Below are 9,375 nucleotides of genomic sequence, written 5' to 3'. Positions count from 1 at the left end.
TATGAACGGTAAATGTGTGGTGGAGCATGAGAACATAATTCCTGACTATTCTCAAAATGCACCTGCTTTTCTAAGAAGAATCGATGATGATGGATCTGCCACCCAACCAAGACCCTATTATACTTATAACATCACAACGCAAAGGTAAGGCATGACTGATTCTCAATAGAATTTGACAGAAAAAATAAGTTGTTCTGAGCAATTATCCACATTACTGCATAGAAATCATAGAGCAGCATGAACTGTATATAAGATAAAATTATGCATGATGAGTTTTAAAACTTGCCAGCTAATGATTGACAAGGTGACAATGAAGAATATAATCTAATAATGTACAAAATGGCACAAGGAGAATGAAAAAAACAACATTGCATTTTGTTTTGCATTACTGGGACATGAGTGCTGTGGTGTAGGAATGTGGCAGAGGACTACTGGATTTACAAATAATCATCAGTAAATTAAATTTGATAGCAGAAGGCTTGACCAAGAGAAAACAGGTTCCTGCAATCAAATACATCCCCCAAAAACAGGGTGATTTAACTTACTAAAATATTGTTTCCATTATCAACTTTTTAAAACTATCTATCTTTATTATTACTCTCCGATTACACGGAAAAATATCACATAGATTTTGTAGCTTTTGGTCTTGTCTTTTGTTTAACAGTATACATACTTATTGCATGGTTGATATGATCTGGTGCCCCAAAAGTAGCAAACAAATAATATGCATTACAAAAGAAACTGTAGAGAAAGAACAAAGCTAACACATATGTACTAATTTTGGAAAACTGCAGGTCTGACTGGGCCGAGTTCTGGAATGACAGACTGAATGACATTACGACAACACCAAACCCTGACACAACAAAATCCTTCATTACTTACTCCTACTCAACATCACATGACACAACACAGCACAACAAGGATCCTAACTATGAATCAGGGAAAATATTGGGGCATGATGATGTAAATTATTATAAGAGTTCTCTCTCACAAGACGATAAGCACAAATCAACTTTAATTAGTTGGCCAGTAAATGATCCAGCCACCGCGAACCTCCAAAGAAATAGTCATTTAAATCTTCATAATATTGTAAATAACGGAAGTGAGCATTATCAGAATAATGAAATCACTCCAACAACAACCACACGTTCAACTTACTTCCACACCTTTAGAACAACTAAAAGTCCATATGACTTTAGTGACTTTGGAAAATCAACTGCATCTGATTCGCCATCTCCTCAAATAAAATCTGTGGGCAATGAACAAGATACCACAATAAAACCAAATTTGTATGAGGATTATTACAAATCATCAACAATAAAACAGAATGCATATGATGAGTACTACAGAACATCTACTTCTAAAAATAATCTCTATGATGAATATTATAAGACGTCAACTACTAAACAGAACTTATACGACTATTATAGGACAACTCCACCTTCACAAAATATATTTGAGGATTACTATAGAACTTCCTCAACTGAGGGGCCAAATTCTTATGCTGAATACTATCGTACATCAACTGTAAAATCAAACACATATGAAGAGTACTACAGGACTTCAAGTACTCCTGATCCGCATACAACAAGAAACCCATATGATTTCAGTGTTTTTGGACAAGCAAGACAAAATTATGAGGCACGGGGAAATAATTACTATACTTCAACAACTGATAACCATGACTCTCACCAAACACAATCCACAACTGAAAATCCATATGCAGCATATGAACTTTATTACAAGACTTCGACAACTACTAGACCATACTACCAATCAAGTGGCACGAGCAACTATGAAAACCACGTTCCTGCTGGAAGCCAATCTCCAGAATCCTCCAATCCAAATTCCCTCAATCCTCAATCTCCATCTGCACCACTATACCTAGACAGCAGTACAAAAACTGGTAAGTTGCAGAGATTAAAAGCAATAAATACAAGGTCCTCTTCAGATGTATGTAAGCTCAATTTGCAGATGCTTATCTATTGCTTTCTTTCTTTCATAATATATTTCAGATATAAGTGAAAAAACCTTCTCAATTTAATTAACTTAACTCTAAACTAATGCATTAAAAACGGATCTTTCATCTTTCTCTGCTTGTTATGTAATACAAGAGGGGTACTTTACACATCAATTTCAATACCTTCTCAGAGATCTCACACACTCTACCTTGACTTCCCCATTTGAAACTGCATTTCTACAGGCTGTAATCTTTTACTTTTGATTCATTTCAAAAGACCGCTCTTAGACCTAAAACTCCTATACCATCCTTAACAGACAACAGACATCAAAAAGTTTGGACTTAAGTCTAAGATTGTATTTTAGAAAAGAAATCTTGCAATTGCATGAGGCTTGTCATAAATTTTATTTTGGTGATGGCCTTAACATGTTAGCATGCATGGCACTGGTTCAGGTAAACCTTGTATAAGTATTTAGATAAAGCATGGGATCTGCATTTTGATTTTTATGGTAAAAAATTATATTTAACAGCAGTAAATAGTCAAAACTTAAGCCATTACACTTACATTTTATGTTGTTTTTTTTACAGTGGCAGACACTGAAGAGTGTGTTGATGTAGCTCGCTCAATAAGTGGCGGTCTAACATGCCGGGAGTTCTTGGAGCGCTACGGTTTTCAATACTGTAATTATCAATCAATGCGCAAGAGTTGCTGTGCCTCCCAACGAGAAGTATGCCCAACTTCAAGGTGACTGCCTGTTAGTTTCCCTGAGAATGGAAAATGAAAACAAAAATGCTCATCTGCTTGCCAGGTGGTAATTCCCGAACTGTGATCAGAGTAGGGCACTCTAGACAAATTCCTGAATACACTGCCACTCAAATTTTACAGCAACCAATAATGCCAATTATAGCTGTGGCCTAGCTATGGTAATTGGTATGAGCCTAAGACTTTCCGTTGTCTCACACTCGTCTGGTTTGGAAGCAATGTTTTTATGTTGTTGTATTTTGAGGGGGGAAAATAGCACACACAAACTATGCCTCATGATCACTGAAGGCATCGCCTAAGCTTGAGTGTCTATTGTGTGTAAATAAGTTGTCAAAAACAAGTGTTAAAATTTAGGTTTAAGCATAAGAAACGAAATATGATACAAAAAGACTTCATTCTTATTGCTTTGAAGCTTTGACAGAAGTAAGTCAAACTACGAGTTTGAGCTACAACTTGTAAAAAATTTCATGGTAATTTTACCATTTTATATAGCTTGATTGTGAAAACTGCTGTGCAGTTACATAAATTGTTAATCAATCAAATCCCATTGGATCTAGGAACAGTAATTCTGATAGATTAATACATAAAATCAGTTGCTGAAAATTGTCCATAAACTTAAAATATGTGATAGTACAGGGTTCAAAATATCTGAGTAAAACCATTAGATGAAAATGATGTAATGAATTACGATATTACACAAATGAAGCATCATTGTGTTCCTCCATATAAGTAATCCAAGAAATGTGATGAAAAAGTATTGAAAAATTTCTCTGACTCAGAGGACAGAGATGCACTTTTGTTACCAGAAACTTTGTACATTTGTATATAAATATATGTAAGAGATGACACCAGCATCATTAACAAAACCACATTCCATTCCAACTAACAAAACCATAAACAGTTGGCAGAGCCTTAGAGGTCACTACTTGGGGACAAACCAGAGTACTTTTGTAAATAGATTATCATTTTCCAGATGTACTGCTAAGCTTCAAAGGTGCTAACTGAATATAGGCTTCCATCAAAATTCACTAACCCTTTTGAAAATAGACTGTGCACATGAGTACTGGTCTACATTCAGAGAACATTTATTTATTATTATTATTCAACGAATCCAAATCAAATCAAGATTAAACCTGTCCCTGTCAAGGAGACATCTTCATATCCTTGACAAATGAATATTTTTCCACCTGACATACAAGTTTCTTGTATGCCTGTTGGAAAAACCAATGATGAGTGTTCCTGTTCCCTCCATACATTCCTCCATAATTTTTTTAGAGCAAAGTAGTATTTAAAACAAAGGAGAGTACAATTTGGCAGATTTTTAAAGAAACTTAGTGTTACTTTATACTGTGTAGATAAGGTATTTATATAAACCTTTCAAACTTTGGTAGTATGTGATCTGTATTAAGCATGAAGCCATTATGTACCTACAAGAAATTGTAATCTCTCCTCACTGTTATTCAGACATTTGAGTCTACTTTAGTCATCCTGAAAAAGCCTGATACAGTATGGAACAATAAACTGTGCCAAGAAACTGATTTAGTGAACAATTAGATGAAGTTTTGATAGATTCCATAAAAACTTTCATCCATTATTTGCATATGAAATGTAAATGAGGGTCACCTATGAATAACACTGTAAATAAATATGATTCATGTGTGTTCCAATCACAACTCATAAGTGATAAAATTTTAGTTTTAAAAAAGAGAGAAGATTACAAATTCAAACTAGTTGCAATTGTTAGTGTATTCTAAGAATGTTTGTAACATATGTCAGTAAGATGTTGATTGGAATAAATGAAATGTTGTGATATCCAAGAGCCATGTCACGATTGCCTCTGATCTTTGGCATACATTATTTCTACAAAATCATTGTGGTATAGAGACCATTTTGGTGGACTTAAGATTGAAAACAGTATACAGTACTGCATTAAAAATCCCCACTTAGAAAAAAAATAATCAACAGGGAGAAGAAAGAGGAAAAATTATTACACTTAACAATTTAAAAACTTTATCATAGTCACTTCAAAACAAATACCAATTACAATAGCAAGTAAGAAAAAAATAAAGACTCCTAAGTCTACACATGCATTCCTGAGCGTGCGCTCGAAGCAATAAACCACATTACTGAATTGAAGGGCGGGGTGGGTTACTCTCCATAAGACCTAATGTTCGGGCAGAGTACCGAAGTAACATTGCGGCACTGAAAAGAGAAAAAGAAATAAGGACAGAGCTTTGGTGAATTAACTGACATGAGAAAACGGAAAAGGGGGACTGAAAACATACCTCAGGATAGTAACGAAACCTGCTGGCATGAACTTCCCAGAGTTGTAGAAGCGCATGCCCATCATGCCTGTGAGGAGCGCGCTGGTTCCAAGCATCACAGCATGACTGCTTGGAGATTGGCTGGCTTGAAAAGCACCATAAGAGAGAACGCCACCAAACAAGAGGCCAGCTCCCAATGATGGAATACTCCCTAAACATAAAAACGAATCAATTAACAACAGACATATTTTTAGAAAAGAACACTTGTTTAAAAAATGCTAGCTATCTTACCTTCTATCTGTTACAGGGCTCTATAACACTTGTCTTCAGTAAGGCTTTACTTTATTTCCCAAAATATGATCTCACTGATAATTAAGATGAAGACGTAATTTTCAAAATCAATTTAAAGGTGATTATTGGCAGTTACTAGAAAACTTTGGCTTTAGAACCATGGTATAAAATAATAACTAGACCAATCTTTAGGTGAGGTGTGGTGTGATTATCAACAAATGTCCTTCCTCATCCATTGAAAACTTCACCAAACTGGATATGATCTCCATGTGCAATCACAAATTAGTAAAAATTAAAGAAATCCAGATACACTATTCCTTTGGCAGTGATGACTGGAGAAAACATTGGACAGTCATCATAGTTGGCACCAACTGAGCTGGTGGCTAACACTAAGTTAATAAAAATTGCCCACGAAATACTCGTTCAGAATAAGAATTACAAAGTGTTGCAAACTATCACTTATCCGGGAAAATACTTGCCCTCGAAGAAAACTAGGAAATTCCATAACGTAGGCATACAGATGGCGACACTAACCTGCTTTGGCGTAACCAGCGATGCCTCCAGCGGCAACAGCAGCAGCATATGCGAAACCAATAAGATCCATACCCATGATGGGGGAAAATAAACGTACAACTGCTGTTCTAAAGTAGGGAATGTCAGAATAAACTAGGAAATCGTTGGGCTCGCGAATAAACCGGTTTGGGCCGTGACGATCAAACAATGGTGGTGGTTGAGTGATGCCAGGGGTTTCCAGGGAGGATCGGTGGATCTGTGCTGTGCTTGTGCTTGATGAGAAAATTCGAGGTCAAGAAAGAAAAAAACTACAAACTAAAAAACTAGATACATTTATTTAGGTTATTGTCAACTACGCTTTGGCGTAAAGAGAATATATTGTCATGAGCGTTATGAAGTCTATATGTTCTTTAAATCCGCGTCTGAAATGTTTGCCATCATTGGTAAGTGAGCGGCTGATATGATCTTCAACTCTTTGTGGTACCCACTTTATAACCTCTGTATTTTATTACCAAATGTTATTCTCATTCAAATGTTACAGAGAATTTTATACTACCCTACAACTAATCCTAGTCCAGCTTACTCTACAGAAGCACCACCACCAGAAGAGCCTGTCGTAGATTTTGTTCCTAAAATTCAGCGTCCTGGAAGGCAATCACTTTATGAACCTGACTACCTTGATGTACGTATTTTTAGTGAATGGATTGTGGTCAACAACATATATTTGCCTAATGTTTATACTCTGACACATGTGCTGTTATTATCTTACTTGTTCAATTACAGATTCTGAAACCTAAGATTCCTAAACATGATATACTTAATTTCAAGCTTAAGGGGTATGACTATGCTGTACTTGAGAGACTTCAACAAATTCTCCATAAATATTTTATTCATATGGGAGTAACTGTTGCTGATTCGTAAGTTCCTGTTGAATTTTACTTGAAACCCAACAGCTTTCTTTACCTTATCTTTATTGACCTTTCTTGTTTTCAGGTTTGCACGGAGAGCTGAATCATTCAAAATTCAAAGATTTGAGCCAAATACATCAAAGGCAATGACGGAATTCAATTTAAAAGAATATGAAAGAGTGATTCAGGTTGGTAATTTTCAGGAGTCAGTATTACAGTGTAATTAAGATGTGTTACAAAATTATAATCTTTTTCCTTTGTAGGTCTCTGATCTTCCTGCCTCTAAACTTGGCACAGTTATAGAAGTAATTCAAGCTGCTATCCCTACTGGTGTTACGTGCTCGATTGTTGAGAATACAGAGGAAGAAATAAAGTCAAGATACATCCCAGACCGAGAAATGAATGCCTTGCAACAGGAACTTGAAGAACTTGGTGGCCCTTCGCAATTTGCTAAGCAAAAGGAGCTGAAGGAAAAGCATAGAATTAGATAAATTATGTTACATTTCTTTTGTTAGTGCGCATTTCAATAAATCTTTAAAATCAGCATCCTTATTATTTACCATATCTTTAAAATAATCCTCAAAAGAAAAAAAGAAAAATAACAAAAAAAATTGCCCAGTAGAACCAAAGTACAGTACAAATTTAAAATTACCGCAAAGTTCTTGGAAGTCTATGTTTTTCATACAGAAGTTGAATAAAAATGATTATTGGCTGAGCTAAGTTGAAATTTGAATTGAACTTTAACTTTTAACTCTGAGACCCGGCGGACGGCAATGTGACGAGCCGAGAACTCAAATAAATTTGTTTGACCAATGTAAAATCATTGCAAGGCCAAAATAATATATGTAAACCGCTTTACAAGGCGCAGGGATGCAGGATGCCGATTTAAATGAACGGCGGGACAAGACCTAGCAGGAAGGAAAAATACTGCACGGCCGCACGGCCGGTGTTCGGAGAACGCCCCGAACCACTCGACAAAAAAATCACATTTACACTTTCAGTTACAGTCTTTGGAGGCAAAAGACTGCACCGATAGTTCAAACCACTGACAGAACTGACTGAACAAGACATCCGTCTGCTTTGTTGCAAGTAACTTTGTTTTGTTGAGGTTGGCAATATTGTAGTGTTGGGGAGAAGCAAGAAGAAATTGGAAAGAAGACGAAAGGGTTAAAGAGGCACCGTCCAAGGAGGCACGATGCAATGAATCGCAATGAATGACAGTTGTTGTCTCATTCAATTTGTGCTACTGTGTCAACATGTCACATTGTGAACGTCGCTATGGCAGGAGTGCTTCAGCTTCATTCCGATGAGCTAAGTAAGTATTCTCGATATCCTGCTGATGTGTTTGTCTTTCAACGAAAACTTTGTGCCGGTCAGCCGGTCTGTGACTAACCTCACCACTCCACATGGTGTATTCGTCTGTCCGTTAGGATGTTCCTAGACAGTTTGGGCATGTTAATTTGAGCAGGGCTTGCGCATCATTCCCCATCTCGGATTTGAACTTAATTTGGCCGGTTTGTAGTACAATGTGGCTAACTTGCAACTCAAAACCACGTTCGGTTCTCATCCAAGATCGGGAGGTGCGCACAGTCGCGCTCGTCTGAATGGGTGAACTAAGTTGATCGTTTATTATCCTCTTTCCAGGAGGACAAGCCTTTGGGGCCGCTGAGCGTTACCGGTGGAGTAGCAGTTCAGTAGCACTGGGAACAGTAGGAGACCCGGTAAGCTATTGCTGTGTATTGTCTTGTGTTTTCTCTACTTTGTGGCAAGGCTACAGTTGCTGCCTTGATCTCATGCAGCGCTCTCTGGCCCATTTATCCGATGACATGTATTTTTGGTGTTGTGTAACTATACGCAGCGCACCCCACCTTCAAAGTACTTCTTGATTAGTTCTCCAATTTCATGTCTTCTCTTGGAAATAAGTTCATTAGTATGGCATGCTTGGTACGTGACCATTCCTGCTACGCATAGTTCACTTTCAATATTCTGTTTGTTGTTGAATGTTTCTTGAACTTGATTTCTAGTCTTCCTGATGCCATTGTAGCTGGAAGTCACTCCAATTGATTTGCGTTAACTGACTGGCTGCATGAGAACTGAAGCCAGCGTCACGCTAAGTTCAGCCAATGAGTTTATCCTAAACAAATTATGACGGGGTGGCTTCAGCTTCACAGGCTTCAATCATGGGTATCGTTAAACTAAGTTACATGAAACTGCTCCTTAAGTCGTCATCTTTAAATCTTGGTGATGCATTGATATTGTGATGTTGAACACTTGTCCAACAAACATCATTTGCCAACCTGTAATCTTGAGGCAGTTTTCTGGCTCTCTAAGCTATAAAAGAACGTATTAGCTGAGACATGTTTCTGACTCTAGGAGTGATGCTTCTCTTCAGTGTGTCTGTTCGACGCATGCTTTAATGTTTCCTTTCTTTTTCTGCAGGGTCGCCGCTGCTGCTCCCAGTCGTCCTGCTGTCTGTCCAGGTGTAGGGCTTCGGTGGAACAAGTGTTTCTCTGGATGTGGACCCTTGTTGGCTGTTCTTACTTTCTGTGGTGAGCTGGCTGTAGGGCGTTGCCTGCTCGCTACGTGGCTTGTCTGTCCCTTCAGGACGCCCCCCGGACAACGCTCGCGTACCTGCCTGCTGCCACTGCAGAGCTTCAGTCTGATGCGCCTTCAGCG

The 9,375-nt window shown here is 37.7% G+C and overlaps 3 protein-coding genes across 4 annotated transcripts in view; 2 read left to right on the top strand and 1 right to left on the bottom strand.

The window, feature by feature from the left end:
- Positions 1-6,033, bottom strand: part of LOC113202135 (transmembrane protein 14C) — a 15,578-nt gene extending 9,545 nt beyond the window's left edge. The window contains exons 1-3 of one of the 2 annotated variants that reach the window (XM_026416226.2): positions 5,813-6,033; positions 5,009-5,198; positions 4,717-4,925 (exon numbers count right to left, since the gene is read on the bottom strand). In XM_026416226.2, the coding sequence (XP_026272011.1) occupies positions 4,847-4,925; positions 5,009-5,198; positions 5,813-5,888 (345 nt within the window). In that variant the 5' untranslated portion in view covers positions 5,889-6,033 and the 3' untranslated portion in view covers positions 4,717-4,846. Of the gene's footprint in view, positions 1-4,716; positions 4,926-5,008; positions 5,199-5,812 lie in introns of those variants that run through there. The other variant, XM_026416225.2, reaches the window with a different exon arrangement.
- Positions 2-4,540, top strand: LOC127749686 (uncharacterized). The gene is made up of 3 exons (XM_052268862.1): positions 2-144; positions 795-1,906; positions 2,549-4,540. The coding sequence occupies exons 1-3, from the start codon at positions 2-4 to the stop codon at positions 2,707-2,709; spliced, it is 1,416 nt and encodes a 471-aa protein (XP_052124822.1). The 3' UTR covers positions 2,710-4,540.
- Positions 6,034-6,084: 51 nt separating the features above from the next.
- On the top strand, positions 6,085-7,243 carry LOC113202134 (uncharacterized). The gene is made up of 5 exons (XM_026416224.2): positions 6,085-6,234; positions 6,333-6,473; positions 6,575-6,708; positions 6,785-6,887; positions 6,963-7,243. The coding sequence occupies exons 1-5, from the start codon at positions 6,175-6,177 to the stop codon at positions 7,188-7,190; spliced, it is 666 nt and encodes a 221-aa protein (XP_026272009.1). The 5' UTR covers positions 6,085-6,174; the 3' UTR covers positions 7,191-7,243.
- The last annotated feature ends 2,132 nt before the right edge of the window (positions 7,244-9,375 follow it).

This window comes from Frankliniella occidentalis, unplaced genomic scaffold, assembly GCF_000697945.3.
Source record: "Frankliniella occidentalis isolate FOCC.00 unplaced genomic scaffold, Focc_3.1 Scaffold4, whole genome shotgun sequence".
In the NCBI taxonomy this organism is placed as follows: domain Eukaryota; kingdom Metazoa; phylum Arthropoda; class Insecta; order Thysanoptera; family Thripidae; genus Frankliniella; species Frankliniella occidentalis.
This window is presented reverse-complemented; position numbering and strand designations above follow the sequence as displayed.